The sequence below is a fragment of the Rhododendron vialii genome, chromosome 13a, assembly GCF_030253575.1.
Source record: "Rhododendron vialii isolate Sample 1 chromosome 13a, ASM3025357v1".
NCBI classification, from domain to species: domain Eukaryota; kingdom Viridiplantae; phylum Streptophyta; class Magnoliopsida; order Ericales; family Ericaceae; genus Rhododendron; species Rhododendron vialii.
This window is the reverse complement of record NC_080569.1, coordinates 419,760-442,807: the sequence shown is the minus strand read 5'-3', so window position 1 is coordinate 442,807 and position 23,048 is coordinate 419,760. Positions and strand designations below refer to the sequence as shown.

General features: G+C 37.9%; 3 protein-coding genes across 7 annotated transcripts; all 3 read right to left on the bottom strand.

Annotated features, from left to right (window-relative positions):
* Positions 1–293: 293 nt before the first annotated feature.
* On the bottom strand, positions 294–8,559 carry LOC131314658 (long chain acyl-CoA synthetase 1-like). Of its 3 annotated transcripts, none has more exons than XM_058343456.1 (20): positions 8,403–8,559; positions 7,293–7,460; positions 6,795–6,858; positions 6,612–6,701; positions 5,641–5,697; positions 5,487–5,535; positions 5,195–5,271; positions 5,067–5,106; positions 4,888–4,982; positions 4,549–4,716; positions 3,967–4,077; positions 3,468–3,555; positions 3,308–3,374; positions 3,104–3,179; positions 2,598–2,715; positions 2,048–2,293; positions 1,769–1,908; positions 1,476–1,658; positions 1,187–1,306; positions 294–1,095 (listed from the first exon to the last, which is right to left on the bottom strand). In XM_058343456.1, exons 2-20 carry the CDS (start codon positions 7,436–7,438, stop codon positions 1,039–1,041), a joined length of 1,992 nt encoding a protein of 663 aa, XP_058199439.1. In that variant the 5' UTR covers positions 7,439–7,460; positions 8,403–8,559; the 3' UTR covers positions 294–1,038. The 3 variants fall into 3 exon arrangements, with proteins under 3 accessions (XP_058199439.1, XP_058199437.1, XP_058199438.1); XM_058343454.1 differs by lacking the exon at positions 8,403–8,559 and adding an exon at positions 8,087–8,214; XM_058343455.1 differs by lacking the exon at positions 8,403–8,559 and adding an exon at positions 7,995–8,084.
* A 3,484-nt stretch (positions 8,560–12,043) lies between these two features.
* Positions 12,044–14,336, bottom strand: LOC131314660 (uncharacterized). 2 transcript variants are annotated; one of them, XM_058343460.1, is made up of 5 exons: positions 13,891–14,336; positions 13,641–13,759; positions 12,535–12,723; positions 12,397–12,448; positions 12,044–12,276 (listed from the first exon to the last, which is right to left on the bottom strand). In XM_058343460.1, the coding sequence occupies exons 1-5, from the start codon at positions 14,185–14,187 to the stop codon at positions 12,160–12,162; spliced, it is 774 nt and encodes a 257-aa protein (XP_058199443.1). In that variant the 5' UTR covers positions 14,188–14,336; the 3' UTR covers positions 12,044–12,159. The 2 variants fall into 2 exon arrangements, with proteins under 2 accessions (XP_058199443.1, XP_058199444.1); XM_058343461.1 differs by lacking the exon at positions 13,641–13,759 and having other exon boundaries at positions 13,891–14,033.
* Positions 14,337–15,062: 726 nt separating this feature from the next.
* On the bottom strand, positions 15,063–21,461 carry LOC131314659 (SWR1-complex protein 4). Of its 2 annotated transcripts, XM_058343458.1 has the most exons (17): positions 20,996–21,461; positions 20,807–20,896; positions 20,278–20,343; positions 20,133–20,192; positions 19,878–19,934; positions 19,523–19,652; positions 19,310–19,377; positions 19,083–19,175; positions 18,913–18,960; positions 17,427–17,603; positions 16,883–16,993; positions 16,604–16,699; positions 16,268–16,339; positions 16,085–16,145; positions 15,897–15,931; positions 15,663–15,746; positions 15,063–15,534 (listed from the first exon to the last, which is right to left on the bottom strand). In XM_058343458.1, the coding sequence occupies exons 1-16, from the start codon at positions 21,107–21,109 to the stop codon at positions 15,663–15,665; spliced, it is 1,362 nt and encodes a 453-aa protein (XP_058199441.1). In that variant the 5' UTR covers positions 21,110–21,461; the 3' UTR covers positions 15,063–15,534. The 2 variants fall into 2 exon arrangements, with proteins under 2 accessions (XP_058199441.1, XP_058199442.1); XM_058343459.1 differs by lacking the exons at positions 15,063–15,534; positions 16,604–16,699 and adding an exon at positions 16,511–16,566 and having other exon boundaries at positions 15,642–15,746.
* Positions 21,462–23,048: the final 1,587 nt, after the last annotated feature.

Genomic DNA, 23,048 nt, shown 5'->3' with positions numbered 1-23,048 from the left:
CAAAGTTCATTTTTGTTCCTTTCAAAGTCTCTTAAACCATGGAAGAATGAGGAGTGTATTTCTTTATTGCGGCCCTACGGCCTAAACCAACTCGATCAAGTGCCATGCCCGAACTGGGAACCACACAAATAATCAAACATTTGGTCTGATCACCTAATCAGATCCGCCCACAACATAACGTAGAACCTTATATCTCTGAACTCAACTTTGTTTTAAAAACTAGGTGAAAAGGCTCAGGCTGAATCTACCCAGCTTTTAATGCTTTTTTTTCCCCAACTGCTACAGAAGCAGAATTTTGATTGCCCTGAAAACATAGTAGTACTTAATTCTTGCATTGCCTTACAAAGTACACGTACAAATATCTTGGGAAAGAAGTACTATTACAATCATCCTCTTCTCTTTGTATTTTTTGGTAATAACCCAAGTTTTGGTGAGCAAACAGTTGCGTGAGAGCAAGAGCATCCACTTCCGCATCCAATTTTTGTAGTAATATTTTCCTCTACTGAAAGCTGCACTCCACCCCTCAAGGCCCAAATTTCTGCCATAAGACTAGAGTTTGCAGGCATGTCCGGATGAAACCCGCTAATCCTTTGACCATCATGTTTTCGAATTAATCCCCCATGGTAGCTTTCCCAAAAACACAGTTAAAGGTGCTGTCTGTGTTTAGTTTGATTCGTTTGAAGGTGCCCCGAGATGGTGGAGATCATCCCATACATATCCTCTGACTATCAGTCGGTCAGGGCTCACTTATTAGTTTAACATGCCAATACATACATCATCCGAGAAAACTTGCAACTTTCAAATACTCCATTCGTCCTCTAATCTTAATCAATTACAACAAAAGTTTTACATTTTCATGCATACCTTTTTTATTTTTTTTCGAAGCCATGTAAATATCTCAAATAGTTCTTTGAATTGGGCCAATAAGTTCAAACACTTTACTAGTTTACTGTTATATCCGAAAAACAGCATGACTTATGCTATAAACTAAAATTGGCATGCGGTATTAGCTAACAAAGTAGATGAATAGTGCATAGGTCAATAGCTAGTGGTTCTCCCTCCCGACAACCTTTTATAGAGTTCATCGATTTCCCCCTGCACGGCATGTAACAACTTGTATAAGCCCCTTTTCCATAGAGAAAATTATTGGACTGAATAAAGGAAAGAAGAGAGTTGAACCATTTACCTCGTAACACTTGAATAGTATACCTCTTTTCTTCTTTAGTGTAGGAGTCACCAAATCCCTTCCCACATCGAATTGCTGTGGTTCCAGAATGACACCCTTGATATGTTCAAATCCTCTCAACTGGTATTAGAAAAAAACGCAGATGACTCAAATAACTGAAAAATATCTGGTTCTAATGATCTTAACCCACTCAACAAAGGAAGCAAAAGGTTTATGATACTGATAGCACTTTGAATGGACGTGACACAATCATTCATATTTGGGGGCAAATTTCTCCGCTGGCCAATACCTTGTTTCGCTCTGCTGTAGACTTTAGCTCGAGGCGAACGTAGTCTTGTAGTTGGTTGAGGGAGCAGAGCTCAGAGAAGGAACCTCTGTGGCCGTTCTGATGGGCCCACCTTAGGGTGTTCTCTTCGTGTGGTACAACTACTGCAACAAGCATCGACTTGAAGCTATCCCCATAGACCCAGATCTAAGCAGCAGAAAAAAGAAAACAATTCACTTAAAAAACCAAGAACACTCGATTGTCAAACAAATTGAATTTACTACGAAATCAACTCATAAAGAAGAGATGATGCTCACATCCTCAACAATTGGGGTGATGCAATAAACTTTCTCCAGATATTCAAGAGCAACATACTCTCCTTGAGATAACTTAACTAGATTTTTCTTCCTATCGATAATTTTAATCACCCCATTAGGTAGCATCTCCCCTATGTCACCTGACAATGCAAAGGAAATATTAACAGACAAGTTGTTATTTACTTCCTCTTTTTTTTGTAACTCAGGTGTCAGGGTCAGAAGTTGTTATTTACTAATTACTACAAACAATTAGTTCAAGGGGGAATGAGTCGTATATACCTGTGTGAAACCATCCATCTATAAGGGTCTCTCTTGTCAACTCTGGATTCTTGTAGTACCCAGCGAAAGCAGATTTTCCCCTTACACATATCTCACCACGTGGAGGGTCTCCAAGCGGATCGTAACCCATCTCTGGGACTTCCTCCAGACGCAACTCGCTAGACACAAATGCAGGACCAACAGTGCCAAGAAAGCTCATTTCATCCGGAAAACCAACAGTAGTCAAACCACAAGTCTCCGTCAGCCCTGAATTAAACTTCACGTGGTCATTCGACAATGTGCAAAAGATAGTAACTAATTTCGGTCTTCTAGACTCGGAGCTTTTGCCTCTTTTCTTTTTCTTTTTTTATTTTATTTATAGTTTTGTTAATTCTATCATTTGGATCATTTGGAAACTATAAAAGGGTTGACAACTCAAAGTTGAATTTGTGTCCTCAACTATATGCTAAACAAGTGGCTTGATCATGATGGTTCATAATTCTAGATTTTCTATGTAAGACTTGTATAGATTTCTCTGCTTAGTCTCTGTACTTTGAGAAATAAAGTTTACCATAGCCTTGTAATACAAAAGCACAGGAAGTAACGCGCAAGAACTCTTCCACCTCACTGCTTAAGGGGGCACCTCCAGATACTATTAGACGAATCCGACCACCTAGTCTGGATTTTACCTGAACGAAGACATCAACATGTCAGTTAGCAGTATCTTCAAAATGGTAATAGCTTACTCAATGTCAAGCACAAAAACAAAAAACTGCCACCGCAGTTGTCAATAACATCCGCTACCAAGAATGGGTGGTGGTGTGGAATTGGGACGTAATGGGTTGTAGACAAAAACAAAATCGCGAAATAACAGAAATAGCAGAAAGGAGCATCAGCATTATGATGGTTCTGAAAAAACTCACATGTTACACTCGAGTCTGTTAGATGTAGACCTGTAGGGGGTATGTATGTTTTGGCCCAAACTAACGGAAGTGAGGTGTAAACAATCCATTTTCTTTCGACAAGTAAAACAAAGACAAGAAAAACATGACACTAGTTTAAGAGGAGGCATACAACCTTTCTAAATGCCAGCAGATCAGCCAACCATGATGCATTTTTCTGCTTAAATCCTAAATTCAACCAGGCCAGTTTGCTGTTTGACAAAGTAGAAACAGAAAAACATCAAGCAACAAGATTTGCATGCAAAAAGATATGAACACAGCTACCAAAAAAGAAAGATCTGTACCAAAAAAAGAAAAAATAAAACAGAAACTATCTTACTATTTGTAAAGAATGTGAAAAATTGCCCTCCTCCTTGGATTGAGCTCCTCTAATGCTTTTATGACACCTGTAAGGAAGATAAAGATGGCTGTTGGGTGGAATGCTCCATATTAATTGCAATTTGTGTTGAATGACCAATGACTATAAAACACTTCCATGCCTTCGTGTATCCGTTCAAAAACTCGAGGTACACCAGCAAGAAAAGTTGGTTTCAACTCCATCAGATCATCCTTTAGTGCATTAAGATCCTTCAAGGAATAAACAGTGACAAAATTGAAGCAGAAAAAGAAAAAGAGAACCATAAAAACATACAAATTTGAGAACCTTATGCTCCGCTTGGTTTGTGGAAAGCTCAAGAGAGAAATTACAATAAAATGGAACACTCTAGCAGTTATCTCTCTCCACCCTTGTCTTTTGGGACAACCTACCACTAGGCACCACCACCCTGAAATAGGCAAAGTTATGCAATTGCTTCCCCGACAATATTTTATTCTTTTACATACTTATTTCTCACATCTTTTGACCCATCCTAGAAAATCAAAAGCAGGAGTTTCTCGCCTTTTTCTCGACTTCAAATTTTCCTTTGCCCCTATCTTTCCAGGAACCAAATGAGTGTCTTCCGTCTTTCTGAAAATCTAGAAAAACTTCTAGCAGCTTACCCCATGGTAGTAGCCAACAGAAGCACCCTTGTGGAAAAAATATTCTTCAATCATGCGGTCAAGGATATGAGCGAGGGGCAAGAAAGATATGTAAACATCATCCACTGTCATCTATCAAGAGGCCAAGAGTCAGTATATAACAGATAGAGAAAGAGGGAAACATGAAACTGTTAACAGTAAACCCAGCACGTTGAATAGATGAATTTTTCGAATCACATGCTTGTGCTAGGCATATGTGTTGTCACACGTTTCTCCCTACACAACATTCTTTGAAAGATTAGACGAATAAATTAATATGACTGCATATGAGGTTGCAATTTAATTGGTATTACACAGAAAGTCTCAGAACATGACGCCTTGTAATAAGATGGTAAATGCGTAAATGGTTTGCCCCAAAAGACAATTTCTATCCCCTGGATAGATGGTGCGTCTCAGAATAATACAACTTATACATAAGCTAAAAGTAACACGTGCAAGACATCAACTCTAGTAGATCCTATCATGACACTAGAACTTGTGAGCATTAACATCGTAAGGTGTGAAAACAAATACTACCAGACTTTTATGCATAATATGACTTACCTTGTCTTCAAATTGGTCCATAAAGAGATCCAACCCTCCTATGCATGTTACAACGTTTTCATGTGTTAGAATAACACCTTTTGGATCTCCACTGGTGCCGCTAGTGTACATTATAGTACATATGTTTAATGGCTGAGGTGGCGAAAGCTCTGATGGGTAGTCCTTTCCCTGGCAAATAACAGAAGGAAATCAACGACATCCAGGCTACATGAATCTAATTCTTCTTACTCTTCTGACAATCATTTCAACACCAGAGAGATCAAACTTTCTGCACGTCAAATAGCAGTCTAAAGATGGATGAATGTCAGAGACTGGCAATATGTGATATTTAAAACTAACCATGCGAAGGAACTCATTCCAGGAATATGGTTTTACTTCAATGGAAGCTGCCTTATTTTTCTCTTCCACTGTCAATGAAGTGAAGCAAACAATCACTGCAACCACAAGAAAAACTTAGTTAAGTGCCTTTCCCTGGTCTTGACAAAAGTGGTTGTAACAAATCGTAAGTTTAGTCTCACTTTTCAGCCGTTTCGCATGCGTACACTCTGGATCTAGTAGCTGTGACAACAAACATAGAAATTAAGACCCATTGAAAAGGCGTTGCAACATGACCTCAAAGGTAAGCTCAAGGGTTTTCAGTTCTCACTTCTTTAACTTTCTTATCTTGGACGAAAACGAAATCAATCTCCGCATGACCAATGATAAAGTTTACAGCACCTGGCCCTGTCTCCAATATATTTCACTATGTAGTTAATAAATTGCAGCTAAATTTAAAAACAAAAACAAATATAGCGGCTTCTATCATCTAAAAGAGTATCCTGCGTGAGCATTGAGTACCACTCATAGATCCTCCTACTACCATACTAAAAGCACAATATTTAACTCCAAGATCTTTTGAAATTAAACTGGAGCAGGAAAGTTTAAAAGAAGTTGTTTACCAAGAGTATCGTATAGAGGAACACAAATTAAACTCTGTGCATTGCAGGCCTACAAACAGTAAAAAAAAAAACACTCTATAAACAAATGAACCACGAAAAAGGAAATTATACAAATAAGAAAGGAAAAAACCAGGTAAATAAAGTTGGAAACTACCTCCATTGCTACAATCCATTTAGGGCAATTTGATCCATAAATTCCAATTCGAGAGCCCTGTCATGAAAGGATCATTTTGTTGGATAAAATGGAATTTTAATTATTAAATTAAAAAAACCATTTGGGAGTGAATTAAAATTGACTCCATTACAATCACATGATATTTGGTTGAAGTTGGAAAGGTCTCACGTCGTTGATTAATATGGGAAAAAATTAAGAATATATATTTCCTAAGTGTGACTAAGGAAATTGTGCTTCTCCCATTAGAGTTATATTCTTTTTATGAGAAATTATTTTGTATCAAAATCATTAATTCCTAATGGTAAAGAGGTGTGTCTACTCAAAGGGGTATAGAACTTCAAAGTGGAAAAAACAGTCTTTTCACAGCCGGTTTTTCCGGAAGAGTTTGTTTCTTCGAGTTGCAATGGTTGGCCATTCAGTGGCACCATTTCATCTTTAAGAGTCACCTCTTTTCTATTTGGTTTCTCCGAATAGTTTCCGTCCTTTCCGAATGGTCACCTTGTGCGCTATAAATTAGATCATTTACATTCAGTTTCAACACCGGAAAAATTACAGAGCACATACATTACATTCATATTGAGTCTGGAAGAAAGTACTGCACAATTTTGCGTTCGCCAGTTGAACAGATTGTAGTGCTACTTCCGTTCTTCGAAAATCGGGTAATCCTGGGAGGCAAACGTTCAAGAGACCCAAGAGCACCGGTGTGGGGGACGAATTTGCTTTAAGGATATAGTATTATTCATAAAAATACTAGCCTCAATTGCCAATTTCCGGACGCTTGAAATTGGTCCATTAAGTTTTTAATCTTGTTTATTTTTGGTATGTTGCAAATTTCCAATGATAAACGAATCCCGGTTCCAACACATTTCTCCAGTTGACAAACTGCTCAAGTAAAGAATTGCAATTATCAAAGAAATTGCGAAGGCATATGGCAAATAGACTATGCTTACAGGTTCGGCGCCGGATGCTCGTAATGCAGAACCGATGTGCATAACCTCCTCGTAAACTTCCTTGTATGTTTTCCATATATAAGGCCCAAACTTGAGACCAAACAAAAGGATGGAGTTACAAAAGTACCGTATAAACTGTTTACATATTGACACTACATCCACCCGGAAAAAACACAAAGATACCTTCCCCTCGTTAAACTCCCGCCAACCAAGCATTCTATTCCCTGGATACTTTTCATGAGATACCCTGGATATTAGAATTCATGTTTAATGTGCAGTAAATAATTACATATAATTTCATTCTAAAAACGATGAACAGTTAAGCGGCATCTACTTTTACGGTTAAATTCACAACATAGCAAAGCTTAATCAAATTACTTTGTATATAGGACACCAATGAACCGAAATCTACATCTATATTCTATTTGGCATAAAGAGAAATGTCGAAGATACCAAAATGTATATTATGCTGATCCAATCCCACTCCAAGTGTTTTGAGTGGGACCCACACCCATTGTGATTATTGAGTACAAGTTTTTGGTATCCATAGTTCACGCAATTTACCAAACTTTGAATAAAAGATAGCTTAATGTAGTCTCTAGATTCATAAAATGCAACTTGTATTTCAACAAGATTGAATTATTTTATTGTGGCAAACTGTGTGCGCCTACTGTGAAATACCTGAAGACATCCCAAGCTGTACACATATCAGCATCAGTGGGTGGAAACCCGTTTTTAGCCAGTAGATTCCGATAGACCGGCCCAACCGACGGATTCCCATCTTGCCCTTCCCTTCCCTCCTCGACCTTAACTGAAAACATCTTCATTCTATCTCCTAGCCCGTAACACCTGCACATCAAGTGCCCCAAGTACAAATATACCCTTATTTAAACAAAAAACCACAATTCCAAAGAAAGTTCATCGAGCTCCCCTAAATAAGCCAAGAGGTGAATGGGTTTTCTCGTCTTTGGCTGATTTTAGCTTATGTCAGCCAAAAACAACTTTATAAAGGTGGCCAGGAAAAAACCTATTACAGTAGTATGAATCTGAAGAGAACCAGTTTCATGCTTTTTGGAATTTGCTTTTCAATAGTCAGTTTGTACCGTAAGTTTAGCTGCAACGAACACGAGTGCAGAGACCAGGAAAAATCAAAACTCGCCCAACATCATAAAGGTGGCCAGAACATTTAGTCCATAAAACTTTAAACGAACTGAGAAAACTTAAGCAAATGGCTCTATAATAGGAGTATGTGTTTAAACAGAAAGTAAAAGTACATACTACTCCTACACTAACAAAACTTGAGCAAATCCTCCAATAAACAAGTGCAGACAATTAAGTTATAGTACTACTTAAATAGTACTACTTCCAAAGATAAACTCTCACCTAGACCAGAAACAGTCATGAAGGATTACAAAGAAAACTAGACTGGTGACGAATTCAGTTAGAGAGTTAGTGTGCATATAAGTCAAACTTACTTGAACCCAGAACCAGAAAGAACATGAGAGATTAGATCAGCAGAAGCCCACATACAAAATTTAAAGTAAACAAAGGTACAAATTGAACTGCAGAGGAAAAAAGCCATGGCGCCCACAGAAAGTCCTAAGGTCCAAGGAAATCACGTGTGAACCCTCATGTTTTAAGTTGGTGGCCGGCAGTTCTTTAATTAATTACTCCACCATCCAACGTACCGCCCTTTTAGCTCTTCTCTTTTTTTTTCTTTTTTCAACATTCAGGCAGAAGCATAGTGGAATTAGAAAACTTTTGCGAGAGTGAGGTTGAAGAGACTATAACCTTGAAAGGGCGGTGGTGACGGCGGCGGCGGTGGGTTGAAATTTATGAACGAGCTAGGAAGGTAGCAGTAGCGAGACGGTGTTGAGAGCATTGAATTGTATAAATAGGAGCGACTGAGCGAGATTACTATTAATGAAAAACTGGTGGAGGTAGGGTAGTTGAAATGTATAAATAGTATTGGGCCCATCCCATCTGACCAGAGTACCATTCAATGCATGCCCACTGGCCACTGACTACTTCTTCTTCCTCCTCCTCCTCCTTTTGGGTGTCTCTGTCACGAAACCCTCTGTCACGAAACCCTTTTACGTAGGGAATGGGAGTATTTGTTTGTTTGATCAAACTTTGCACTTCTTCGCAAGAAAACCCCCCCTCCCATGAATTGAACAAATCAGGGAGGTGGAGTACTGGAGTAATTTTTTGGTGCGAAAGAGGGTGAGTTAATTATTGCTACTGACTACGAAACGAATAACTCTTCTGGAAGCACAGACAACCCCACATAACAAATACTACACACCCATCGTATAGGAGTATTTGTTTGTGGAGCTAATTTTTATGGTAAAACTTAAAACTGACGACTTTGAAAGACCCCTGGGTTTTTTTCCCGGTAGCGAAAAGGTGATTACTCCTCGACCCCGTTAGTTTGTTTAAGGGTTTTTTATTTTGATTTTTATCATTATCCTATTTTTTCTTTAATCATTACTCTTATTTTTCTTTTTATTTCTCTCCAATCGTTATCCATATTTTCAATTATTATTTTATTTCTCTTTACATTCATTATCTACAAATTTAAATCCTAAATCCCAAAACGATTCTCTAGTCCTACAGGCTTCTACTTCAGTCTAAAGTTTGATCATCTATTAAATAGGTTTAAAATCTTATTGAACATTTTACCACTGCTAAAATAAGAAGTGCTGATTGTTGTTTTCTTTTTATGAGCATCGAACAAGCCGGCCTTCACATAACAAGGTGTTATTGGATGAGAACAGATTAATTGTTGATGATCTACGACAGCTCACCAATAATCTCTATCATATCTAAATCTTCGGTGCTTTAGATTTTGCACCTTCGATCATTATTGTGAATAGTACATTATTTTGCTATCCAGTCTAATGGAATATGTTTTTGCATCTCTCCAGATGTTCAGACTTCAGAAACTACGTCCAGCTAGCTCACTAGGTTTAATTGTTCTTGATTGTTTTCTAATTTGTTGCGATTTTTTCCCATACAGAGATGTTCAAATATTCTATGTGTTGTACTTTCATTTGCAGTTCCACCCGTGTACTATATTGACCTTGCAACGTATGGGGGCGTCTCTATCTTGCTGATGGTCACCCACGTACAGCAATAACTATATATGTCCCCAGATCATGAGTGATGAGAATATATAGCTGATGTGATCTTCTACCTTTGAGGAGTTTAATTTGGCCACTTCATGTCACATGTTTTGTGTAAGGCAAATGCTAATCCAATACACTTGGGACACAAGTTTGAGTGTATTAATTCATGAGTTTAGAACTTAGCAGGTATACCCCTTTAACTTCCAAGGTTAATTACTACTAATATTAATTGTTGGTAAACAAGGGGTTGTCAACTACTGGTATTATAACTGTAGTAGAGTACCAAGTATTTATCGTGCTCTCTCTCTCTCTCTCTCTCTCTCTCTTAATCATAGCTACATTCAATTATTCTAATAACCTGAATTCAATTTTATGAGCATTAATGCTGAAGGACACAATGCAACACCACTTTTATGTAAAATCATGGATAGTGGGGAACACCATTTCTTTCTTTTAGATATACTCCCTGGGAAGTGGGAGCGTAGGCTGGTAAAAATCGAAGGATACTACTACTATTTTTACCTTGCATATATAGTCTTCAACTAGGCCTTCGCCATACAGATTAATAGGTTAAAACTTCGTCATACTATCAATTCTCAAAGCATGCACAATTTCATATTCCAATTTCAAAGAGTATATGAAAAAATTTCAAGCAATCACAATCAAAGGGATACTAGCTAGCTTGCTCAGTCCAAACTAATGAGTAGAAGAATCAGTTTCTGTGGTGGTGCGTCTCATATGGCAAAGAAGCTTGTAGAGGGGTCGGGTTTCAATTACGGCCAACCTTTTCCTCCTCAAAATAAATACTATGAGGTCATGTTCTTCCTAAGTTGGGGTCCATGAAGCATCCAAAGAAAAGAAAGCCCTCTCGGCCGTGACATCCAAAGCAAAACTCCATATAGACCGACTCCAAAAGAGTTGCTACTAGTGTTGTTGTAGGAACATTGTTTTTGTAGTAGTTTCCTATACAATTAACCTATTTCTTTTTAACTTTTTCAAAAATTTCTTTTAACAAATGAACACATGTAGGAAAATACTTATCCTTTTTCATTATCTTCATTGCACGAAAATTTTCTCGATAACAATTTTCCTGCACCAATTTCTTAAAAATACTTTTCCTTTAGGAGATTTATTCAACAACCACATCAAGCAATTCCTTCTCTTTTCAATTAAAAACCCCACCAACCATGAAAGACCTCTACCTACCAACTAACCGCATTATTTAAGCATGTGTTCCTTTTTGTGGCCCTATTTATGCAGCATTATTTTCCTTACTCCTTTTATAATTCAACCTAAAATTTAATTAAAATGTTCTAAAATCCACTCTACTCCTTGACTCCAACCTACACGAAATTGCGTTTAACTCAAACTAAATTAATGAAAGATTCAAATTGTTACTCAAATCTTGAAAGGCTATTTTCTCCTTCCCAAATGTACACTCATGCAATTTATGAAGCTTTTACTCGTAATTGTTCTTGAAATGCTTCATACCAAATTAAGCTTTTATTTAAATTTGAGTCAAAATATGAAGAAGGGCCAGAGATGGTCTACATATTTTCTAAAAATCATGGCAAATAACCTTGAAGAACTGGGCATCATCATCATGCATTATGAAATATGGATGAGTGGGCCCAGACTCTCAGCTAGGAGAATTAAAATTTGAGCAGCCACCCTCCCTTGTACGGAAGAGACACTATTCAATGCATTGGGACCCCATTCTGTTACTTAATTTATAGTATACAAGTAGTTCAATTCCAACTGTCCCCTGTGGACCTGTCACCTGTGTCCTAATCCTAAAAAAAAAAGGATCTGCTTTTTAGGTTTCGAGTCTTTCGACTGCACGCCGAGAACCCCTTTGGAGTGGAGCTCATCCTAAAAATGCAAGTTTTCGAGTCTTTCGACTGCCACCTTTGAAGTGAAGAGAGCAAAGTGGGAGGGATCAAAGAATTTTTTTTCCTCAGAAGTAGTCTTAGAAACACTTGGTGATGAGTCTGACAATGCCTTGTCTAACCTGATGACATGCACATGTTGTGTCCTACCTTACCCGGTGACAAGCATATGTCGTGTCCTAGATTGCCTTGCCTAGCTCAGTGACACTCACCTTCACTTTGGTAATGTACACCTCGCCCTTACATTCCATGGAGAAAAGAACCTCCTACGTTTTAATGGATTCCAGATTTTTGAAGTACCAAGGTGCTTGCATAGCTACCGCGCAACCAACGTTTAATGCTGGTAGGATTAGGCCAAAAAAGATGAATTAAACTGGTACAACACAATCAAAGAACTACAACACGAGACATAAAGTGAATCAGCACCAAACCAACAAAAAGATACCTTCTCTTTTCATGGGTATTGTTGTTCTACAATCAACTACAATAGACTCTATACAATTTGAGAGGTGTCAACCCCAAGTTAATGATCTAGACAGAGTCTTCCTTTGCATCTCCAGTACCAATGAATGCTTTCAGCCAACGGGATAAATTAATCAAGAATGGCGTATAAACAAAATAACAAGTGAGTGTCCAAGTTATTAACCCCTGCATACAAAGTAGAAACCATGAAAAGATAGATTTTGCTTTGGCTTTGAGTTCTTTGGAACAAAACCAAAACCATAGCCATAATTCAAACAAAATAATCTGCTAGTGTCTATTAATTACCTGCCCAAAGAGTTCAACATTTGCTTGGGGATAGTACCACAGGTGGAACAATCTGAAATGAGCACAAGTAAGAATCAGTGTTTGGTAAATATTTTCAGATAAATGGAAATGGTTCTAAACAAAAAGATGGACTCATACTTCATAATAGGAATCTCAGCCAATGGGCAAACAAGGCCTACAATGGAAGCCAGAGCAAATCCCAGACGGGTCTTATCCAGGAAAAACCAAATGAACTCAGCTCCGGCAAATAATATGTAGGCTTCAATGTTGTCTGCTACTCCATCTTTGTACATTTCAGCACTCACTTCAATGAATATTACCAGTGCGCTGGGTTAAAACAAGTACGTATGCAATATTAAATCACCCATATTTCCTGGCAAGATAGCCAATCATGCAAACAGTAGCCAAGTGATTTCAGTACGCTCATTCATCTACATCTTCAGCAGCATTCATTGGCCTCCAAAATATTTGGCGAGTCAAGAAGGAGCGGGCTGTTCAAGTTGCCTAGAAATCTAAAGGAGCTTTGAAAATGTTTTCAAACTTGGTTTTCTTATCATTCGAGCCAGCCAACCTCAAACTATCATTTATTGAATTGATCAAGAGCCAAGCTCGAGTAAATTTAAATGTCTATAGAACAATGAGTCCATCCAGCCAAGCTAAAAAATGGAAGATTCAACAAAATGGATACGAAGTTAGTGATTCTGTGATTTACATAACGAGCCATCTAGGACAAGTTTTAAAAGACTTGAACATGTATCGAGCTCTGATTAAACTGGTTCAATTACTTTATCAACCAAAAACATAACGAGTCACAGGACACGCTGTCTTTGATAGAGCTCAATGGAAAAACGGCATGGTGTAGCCGAATAAAATAGATTAGGTCTTATGGATCGATTTGGTTTTGGTTTGGTTCACAAATCACAACCCCAGGGGACAAAACAAGATGATGGTAGGGGAAAACCACAAAGAAAACAAGGAACACCCTAAACTAACCCCAGAAATACTCACAATAGGAGAGCTAGGACAAATACAAAAACGCTACCTTCCACTTCTTTGAGGCGTTAAAGAACGAATTTTACGCTCAATTTTAATCTTCCTAGTACTATCCATCCCAGAAGCAAGGAGTCGTGTGCATTGGGAAGGACCATAGGCATTCACTCCTTTTCTACACTCAACCAGTGGAAATTAGAAAAATAATTTACAATTGATAAATGAAACAGAAAATTCAGTCAATGGATACTCACAGTAGAGAGGCCAGAGTTTTCCCCAAATCCCCCTCTGTTGGGTTGGGAAAAAGCTTCTCATCCAAGAAGAGTTGTATCAACCCAACAGTACAGTAGAACAATCCAAGCAAAGGAGGAACCTGGAAATTATTTATTAGTCTAATCTAATCATTGTTCCAAAAGACAAGCTACTAGTATATACTAAAGTGAAAAACAATCAACAACAATTTGCATACACAGAAGAAGGTTTTTTCCGAGGAATTGAATTTACCCAGATGTTTGTGTGAAGCGGACCAATATCAACCGACCCATTTTGATATACCACGAGATTAACCCTTGAATGAATTCCATCAATAAGAGGACCCAAAAAGAAACCCGAACCGAAAAGAGAGAGAGATATCAGCGGCCAAGTTTTAGTGAGTGTTGGTCTGCCTTGCTTTCTCTTACTGCTGCAATATGTTGTGAACTTGGGAACTCTAGAGATAGAATAGAGTTTGGGATTTGGATTTGGATAGTGTGTGAATTTGTGAACAAACGGCGAGGCCCCCAAACCGATAAGGGTTTGCATGTTTTTCTCCCTCCCAAACCCACAGAATAATACTCGTACTCGTACTTAAATTATTACAGCTTCTTTGTCCGAATGAACAAAAGGAAAAAGAGGCACATGTTATGTTGGTTGACAAATTGTGAGGACTTTGTGCCCATAGAAAATCAGAAGGCTCAAACACAAAATTCTGAGTGAGACACATTAAAAAGGAAAGATAATGCGGACGGTATAAAAAGGTTAAGGTTGTTAAAGTCCACTCCCCTAAGAAAAATCTTGATATGGTCTTTTCGCAGTGTGAGCATATGACAATGTTTTCCCAACGACATTTTTTTCTTCCCATCGCGTTGTTTCGGCCTCATCTAGCAAGCTATTATCCTCACTTATTTCTTGTTTTTCTTTAACAGTATTTTTGAAATAACAAACCAATCCAAAGCCTGCATCACTTTCACTTATAGAATTGAAATGTGTGTTCTGTAGCAATGCCGAGATACTTTAACAATGCATCATTGTGTTAATGCACATTAAGCTGCTACTCTTCCCTGTAGTTGTTTCAGACACAATTGCAAAACTCCTTCAGCTCAAGTGAAGACAATGAAACAATAGCCACAAACTATTCAGGCTTTTTTTTTTTTGGAAAAAAACTGTCAAGGCTATTACTGTAGAAAGCAAGTTTGTGTGGTATTCAATTTGAAAATATTTGCCGTTGTCATGAGGTGACCAGTCGAGCCTTAAAACCATTGGGTGTGAACATGTAATGAGAGATCCAATTCCTTGGACCATTCTCTCTTCCCTGCATCAGTTCTACTAGTTGCATTGCAGACAAGAAAACGTTAAGGCTCCTTTGTGATGAAGCAGCTTAACAATCAGCCAAATTAAATGTTGTACTCATAAGAGAGTTTCCACACCGAATCAAACCATTTTAGCTTAAAAATTCAGCCCCAGAGTGTAATATCAAAACACCAGCTCAAGACGGCATTAGATGTCAACACCTTTGATTTTTATGATAAAAACAGCTGAATACGAAATAAATAAAATGCACTGGAATTAGCCCAAACAACTTGGTTTATATATAGCAGCATCAAACCAACATTCCTACACGAGGAAACCGCCTTTTTACAACTGGAGCCCCATCTCCTGAACCATAGAAGATACTGCCTAAAAGAATTTGTCCATTTTCATTGTTTCTTGCGCACATCGCATCACATCATAGGCTCAGATGTCTAATGTCGCAATAGCAGGAAACTGATTTGACTGCCACTTTCATGATACCATCACTGCTAACAAAAATACAGGTAGGAGCTTCTCATTCTGTTTGCTAATGCCATGCTTGCATGCCCTAGAGATCGATGCTGCCGCTTTGACACTTGCCTATTTGAGCATTTCCACAACACGTCTTGATATAGTAAATATTTGAATAAAAGAACCAGAGAAATGCCAGACTGATCAAATGAATCAGACCATATTCCAAATCCTGGGGAATGCAACCGGGGCATTACCTATCCATCTGAAGCCTTTAACTTTCGAGGCCTTTTATTAGACTGAGCCGGTGATGATGGAGCTTCGGACAACCTTCCAGGTGCCTTATGAAAGACAAAAATAGTCGAGAAAGTTACATCCAACGAGGAACACTACTATGAAGCCATCCAACGAGGAACACTACTATGAAGCCAAAGGGGAACCCAAGAATGAAATGCATTGAGAAACATGAAATAGACAGAACAAGGTTGTACCTTGCGTTTCTGGTCCCTTTTAACAACTCTTTCCCCTGAAATCACCATTTGACATTGAGATTAACGGAATAATACAAAGACTGGTTGCATCCATGAAATTGAACATGACCAACACAAACGAAAAGGGAAAGTAGAATACAAATAAGGTCAGATAAAAGACAGAACAAGGTTTTCACTTGAAATGTTACCTCCAAAACTTATCGGATCAGGAATGAATGTGCGGTCCTGCTCAGCGCCACGCTGCAACCGCTGTTAACGTAAAGCAACCAAACTTTCACACACATAGAAGGTAAGCATATTCTCACAACTGTCTATAAGTTTGCATGTTAATGTATGACATCCATAAATGGGATCTAAAATCACACACGGACCTTAGGCGTGCTTGGTGCTTCAGTATATGAACCTTCGCGATAAGATGAACCTTCTGCCTCCTTATTTTGCAACTGATTACCAAACAACAAGGGTCAAAAATGTACAACACAACTTACACACCCTTCTGCCAATTAACGTCTACTCTAGTAGAAAAACATAAGAGAAGGGCGAGTGACATAGGTGGATGGTGGAGTTAGGAGTATGGGTGGGTGCATTGCGCGCTGGAGGAGGATATGACAAACCAAATAACTTGGAAATATTCAGATGCCTTTGAAACTGAATCATAAAGACGGATTGCCTACAAAACAAACCAAATGAATCTCAATAAGAAATACCTGTTTCTGAAGATTTAGTAGAGTAAGTATTTCTTTTCTCAACTCAAGATGCTCTGCACATACAGCCTTTGTTGGAACCTTTGGCTTCAAATTAACCTACAAAAGAAACGAATAACTGTTTGTTTAGTAACATTCTAATGGAAGAAAATGTTTAAGTGAATATTTTCAAGAAGTTGCATTAACGACACTACCAAAACTCTCTAGGTAAACAAAATCATGCTGACATGACATAGACAGTTAAACCAAGTAAAATAAATAGTTAAGGGAGAAAAAACAAACCCCAAGATCTTGTAAAGTTTGCTCAACCCGCTTGATAGTCCGAAGGCCGGCAGATGAGGTTGCAGCTTGTACCATTTGATCAAGTGCATATGTTCTCGTGTAAACACGGAGCTGAAAACTTTCTAGATTAGTAAGGCTATTCAACTTTTTTCTTTTTCCAAACGTAAAAACCAAAATGATGACATATAGGACTTTTTTAACAGCTTAGATGTGCAGTAAGGATGCATAAATATATGCAGTTGTAAGAGGCAGGTTCTTTGAACAATCTAGATATCAGAGACCAAAAGGACCAAAACACCTTCCCAGTTTCCATCAAGGGGGAACAATAAAATGCAATTGAAAAAACAATGAGAAGAAAGGTAGAAACATGTACTAAAAAAATATATATAGAGGCACAAACCAATAGTTAAATAAACTTTGCCCCAGCCACAAGAGGCCAAAATCTGCAAATGGTTTTTCATTTTGCTTTCTCTCATTTCCTTTTTTGTAAAAATAAAGGACAGAGAATAAGAAATCACAAACAAATTCAACTAAGCATATATACCACGCGAAGAGAAGCTGTAACAGAGGCACTCTCTGCCATTGATGTTGGAGGTGTAACATTTCCAGAAGCAAACTGAGCACTGGACGAAGGTGATGCTGTATCAACAGCAACAATAGCCCTCTCAGTACCTTCTGGACCAATATTAGATGTGACTGGCAACTCAGACTCTTCAGCACTCTGAAAGAACAGGAAAAACAGATAACTAATCTCAATTCGATGGAATTCTTTGATCTTAAAGGAGATCTTCGATAATTTCGCACGTAAGGGGTTATTTCTTGGTTTCATGCGATCATTAATAGAGCAGACACTCGGATTCTAGTGCTCATACAAAGACTATAAAGAAAGATAAAATTGAAAGATACTGATATAGACAAGCAGCAACCACCCAAGGTGTACAAGATCCAAGGTCCAAACTTTAATATGGCATGCATTCAACGATGTGATCCACTTGGAACATTGGAATCTGTGTAATCAGGTTTTAGCTAACAGGGTATCGAATTATGCTCACTTAGTTTTACATTATACATGAGGGTGGCAACCTTTTCTCGTAGGTCAAGGGTAGTTTAATGGGTTTTCTAATTGAGAATCCAATTCCTACTAGATTAGGATTTGCTAGGGTGAAAATAAAAATCTGTCAAGTTTTTCTCCTCAAAATTTCCTTAACTTCAAAGCCTTGCAACTTCTTCCCCATTAGTTCTTCAACAGTAGAACTCTAAAACAACCTTAAAAAGCACAAACAAAATAAACACTTCCCGGATAGTATCTGCTGCACCCAAAATAGCCTCTTATTATTCTGTTTCTCCTATTTACATAATGCCGAAAACTAAATGCGTCATTGAATACCCCGCTAGATTCCCTGATGTTCCCACCTTCTTCAGAGCCACTCCCCGACTCAAAATAGGATCCTAAGCTGCCAAATCGTAATGAACTTTCTCAATGAGCTGTCGTACACTGGCTACACGAAAGGGGAAATTAATAAAAAGTTTAATGGTTCATTATTATATGGACAATAGTAGCCACAGCAAATGTCGAGTGAACAACGAGTGAAAACAGTCGGTGGAAACGCATCACACCCCAATTCCTCACTTTTATTTAACTAGAGAATAGTCGTTATATAGTCTAACATAAGTACCCCAAACTCTCACAAATTGGCCCATGGCAATAAATAACTCAGAACACACAGAAAAATCAGAACAATAGGTTACCCTAAGTATTATGAAGGCGAGATTTTTCAAAATGCAAATCCGAATAGTTAACGATGGCAGTTAATCCAAAAATAGTCAACCTTTCACAAGGTTGTAGGCTTGGCTTGTAGCCAGTTCATCGACAAATGAGAACTCGGTGATAATGTATTAAGCTGACGACTTGAAGTCATGGAACCCGAGGCAACCGAAATTAAAACAAATACATCTCACCCTTCATTTGTAATACCAAAGTGTACAGTCTCTCAAAAAGAACAAAATAGATAATCCATAATTAGATTTACCCTTGCAGCCATGCGGGAGTCCGTTATTCTCTTCGCTTCGGCAAGAACCTAAAAAACACAAATAAAAACAAACAGCGATAAGCTACAGCGTAGAGGTCAAATAAAGAGTGAAGAACATTCAAGAAGGTTAAAAAATATGCTGGATTAGTAAGAGAGGGCAAATTTGAAACCTCAGCATCCTTGCGCTCTTGCTGTTTTGTTTGAGAAAGGACCATAGACAATGCACGCTTGCGATCAATCTCATGGGAAACATTGTATGGTTCCTACATCAACGAGAAAAATTTTAGGAGTCTAAAAGACATAATCACCTAAAGGGGATTACATCACATGAATTCTGGAGACGAAAAAGTCAGAAAGTAGTATTTTAGCATAAAACTTCACCACAATGTCGTCAAACCTTAACAAGAGGGTGTCCAGAAACATCACCAGGAGATGCAGCTCTAGCAAGCAAGATCGCTCGACAAACTGCTTACAAATAGGGCCATTAACAAAGAAACAATAAGAAGTTTCACTGAGATTAAAATCCTAGAAAGCTTACGATCAATATCTGAAACTAAAACTCGAAAGTTGACAGTGACAAGGATTACACAACAGAAGACGGCAAAAATACCACTATAATAACGATCCTTCAATTCCTCCACCGTCCGAGATGATGAGAACCTATCAGCAATCACAACAAACCGGAGATCAAACCGTTCACACAGGTCGAATAGTTGATCAGTGTCTTTCTTGGTCCACATCTAGCATATGCAAATAAACAAAGTGATATCATACCTCAAAAAACTACCTAAAGGAAACGAAGGAGCAAAGAAGTTATTCTTAGACATCAAAATATTTAGGACCTCTTCCTCTTTATGTTATAGACAAGAACCATAAATAAACTCATCTCTCTAAAAAAATCAGAAGCAATTTTACAAGCTCAATTGCAACAACTAAAAAAGAAGCAATATTAACGTGCTACATACAGGATCAGTCAAATACTTTTCATACTCCTCATCTGTGTACTTGACAAGGTCGACAGACTGCACCACACAAAGGTTACCACGTCAGTAAAAGGATCAAATGGAGTTGTGACAAATACGCAAGCAAAGAAGAAATGAAGTGAATAGCAATTCACAAATAACATGAGACTATTATGGAATTTTACGCACAAATATATGAATGTACTCGTGTAAATAGTCCTTTGCTACACAAACAAGCGAATGTACTCACACACCTACCTTGTTATACTTGGCAAACGAATAGTCACCTGTTGGAGGAACAGCATTTACTACTCTGACCTGAAAAACACAACCGGCGCAAAAGTTTCTTCAATGCCCTCTGACTAATGATTCAATATCTTGTACAGAGAAGTACAAAACATACCCAGTGGTACAGCTGCAGAGTATCTTTTCGAGCAGAATTTGTAAATGGAAGCCACTGCCACGTTATCTGAAGGAAAATAAAAACTTAGTTGCAAAACAACCTTAAGTAGCATGCAGAATGGAAAATGCAAACACACTAATATAATATAAAATATCAATGACAAGAAATTGAACTCATAGACTCCTTCCCCCTTCCCAACTACGAATAAGAGCATAACTGCACAGTTATAAGTGTGCACGGGATCTTTGCTCAGGAAAAAACTAAATCGCATTCATGAACTTGTGCGTGGGCTGCACCAAACTTAAATCATCCCAATTTCAACGGGTAAATATTCTTTATGATATGCTTTTGCATCTTTCCTTCTACATAGTAAGTAAAAGGAAGGGGAATTATGTTACCAAACCCTAACTTCACCCAAATCTTCTTCGAACACATCTAAAATCCCAGCATTGTGCTTACTAACTACCCAAAAAAAGAGAGAGAAGAGTATGAATAGGGAAACATGTGTTGAAGTTCTAGGATCACCAACCTTTTCGTTCTCCGATTGAATGCGCCGCTTCAGTTGAGCAATATCGATTGCAGGCATGAGAGGTGCCAAACCACCTGTAAGGGCGTATACCTGAAATCCCACCAACAATTTCAGGAAAATTCCAACACTTGAAGCACATCAACGAGAGAGAGAGAGAGAGAGAGAGAGAGAGAGAGAGAGAGAGAGAACCTCGCGCGAAATGCCATCTGGTTTTCGTTGAGAATCTTTCTGGGGTCTGGACTTCTTTTCTTGGGGCAAAGGCAACGGAGTTTTGGGCAATCCCAAGATGTCCTTCGCATCCATGTTCAGATTCCGTTATGGAGTTAGGGTTTTATCTTCCACGGTCTTTTGGCAGTTAGGTCAGACATCGATGAGGTTTTCACGGCCAAGTACAGGACATGGGGGTCAGAATCTTTGCATTGGAACGCAGGAAAGAATAAATTAGGGCTTGGTTGGATTATTTCTTGAGGAAGATGGCTGAGGACTAGTACCAAAGGAGAGTTAGGGCTTATTTCGAGCGCCAAAGTTTTCGAAGCAGATCGAGGATAGGATCAAGAAGAAATCTCGTTCAAATAACCCCTCAAGTCTCTTCTTTTTGCAGGGCAAAAATGGAGCGAAATGTCAAAGGTAGGAGGTGTATTTTGCTTTCTTTGGTTTTCAGATAAAACAAAAGGGAACAAAGTAATTTGGGGACAACTCATTTGCTAGTAGTACTAATTTGAATCCTAATTCCTAATCCTCCTAATCATAAGAAAGAAAGTGTGTGCACATACTATATTTTTATTTACTAATGAGAAATAATTTTAAATTTTTAACACTCTCTTTTTATTTATTGGCCTTCTCTTTTTATTTTTATTCATGTGAAAGTACTAAATTTGTCTTCCATGTGGAAAGAGTAATTCAAGAGGCAAAGCTAATTTAGTAACTTCACATGAATAAACAAACAAAAAGAGAGTGCCGATAGATAAAACCTTCAAAGTTCAAACCATTTGATAGAAAGAATTATATTTTCGATCGTGTTTTGCCTGATTTTTCTTTTCTTAACAAAGGAAACAGAAAACCTTAATGTAATAGGCCTCAGTTGAAACACTTGAAATTTTGCATATTAAAAACCTTTTTTTAAAAAATTTAAGCATAATTTGTTGGTATTATTATGTGTATCTACTTTTTAATTGTATATTAATTATAATTAACATTGTTGAAGTATAAACTAAATTTAGTATTTTGGTACAAGAAAATTAAGTCCAAACAAGTCCAATTGACAAAGCTCCAGTCAACAAAATCCAAAGATAGAAGATATTATTGAAGAAGATATAAATATCTAGTTTTTAGAATCTTTAAAATATCTAGCTCTTAAAGCTCTAGAATATCTGTGTGAAATATCAAGAGTTTTTTAAGTGAAAATTAGTCACATGTGTAATTCTATGTAATTCTATGAAAATATCTTTATACTAGAGTCTTCCATGTAGTATGTAAATAGGGATGAGTTCTAGCCATTTAACATTCTCCCTCTTCCACAAATTTTGTCCAACTAAATAATAGAAACTCATACTCTTCCAACAAATGTATCTTAAGATACGTGATACTATGTCAGAGTAACTAACATCTCTCCATTTGCCTAACGGCATGGGTGGCATGGCTCCCATTGTGATCATCGTTGGGTGCCTCGGTTTTGCCTAACGGCTAAGGTGAGCTCCCATAGCAGCAAATGGTTTGTTTATGCCGGGAAGTTTCCGTTTGGGATGGCCAATGGCGGCAAGGTGGTGAGCGCGGAGGCTGATCTGCAGTTTGGTGGTTGGCTGTCTAATCTGTGTTTTTGGCGGTGGTGGGCGGCAAGAAAATTTTCAATTGATTAGGGTTTGTTTTGAATTTCTTGGGCATGGCCTAGCCTACTTTAAAACACCATAAAGGAGCTTATGAAGAAGAAGAAGGTTAGAGGTCTCGCCATTAAAAGCCAATGGTTTGAGATCGGCGTAGAAAAAGGTTCGGATAATAGTTTATCCAAAAGGTAACAGTCAAATACGAAGTCACCTTTTATTTTTCATTCAAAAGCTAAAAAACTTGGACAACTCATTCCATGGAACCTGTTATATGTCATACAAGTTGTCTAATGGGGATAGACAAACATATAACACGAAGAGGAGATGAGAATGGTCAGAGTACATTGAGTTAGGTGTAATATTTTAGAGAGAATCTGGTTTTCTGGTCGACAATAGCATTTTTTGTTTATCTTTACCTTATT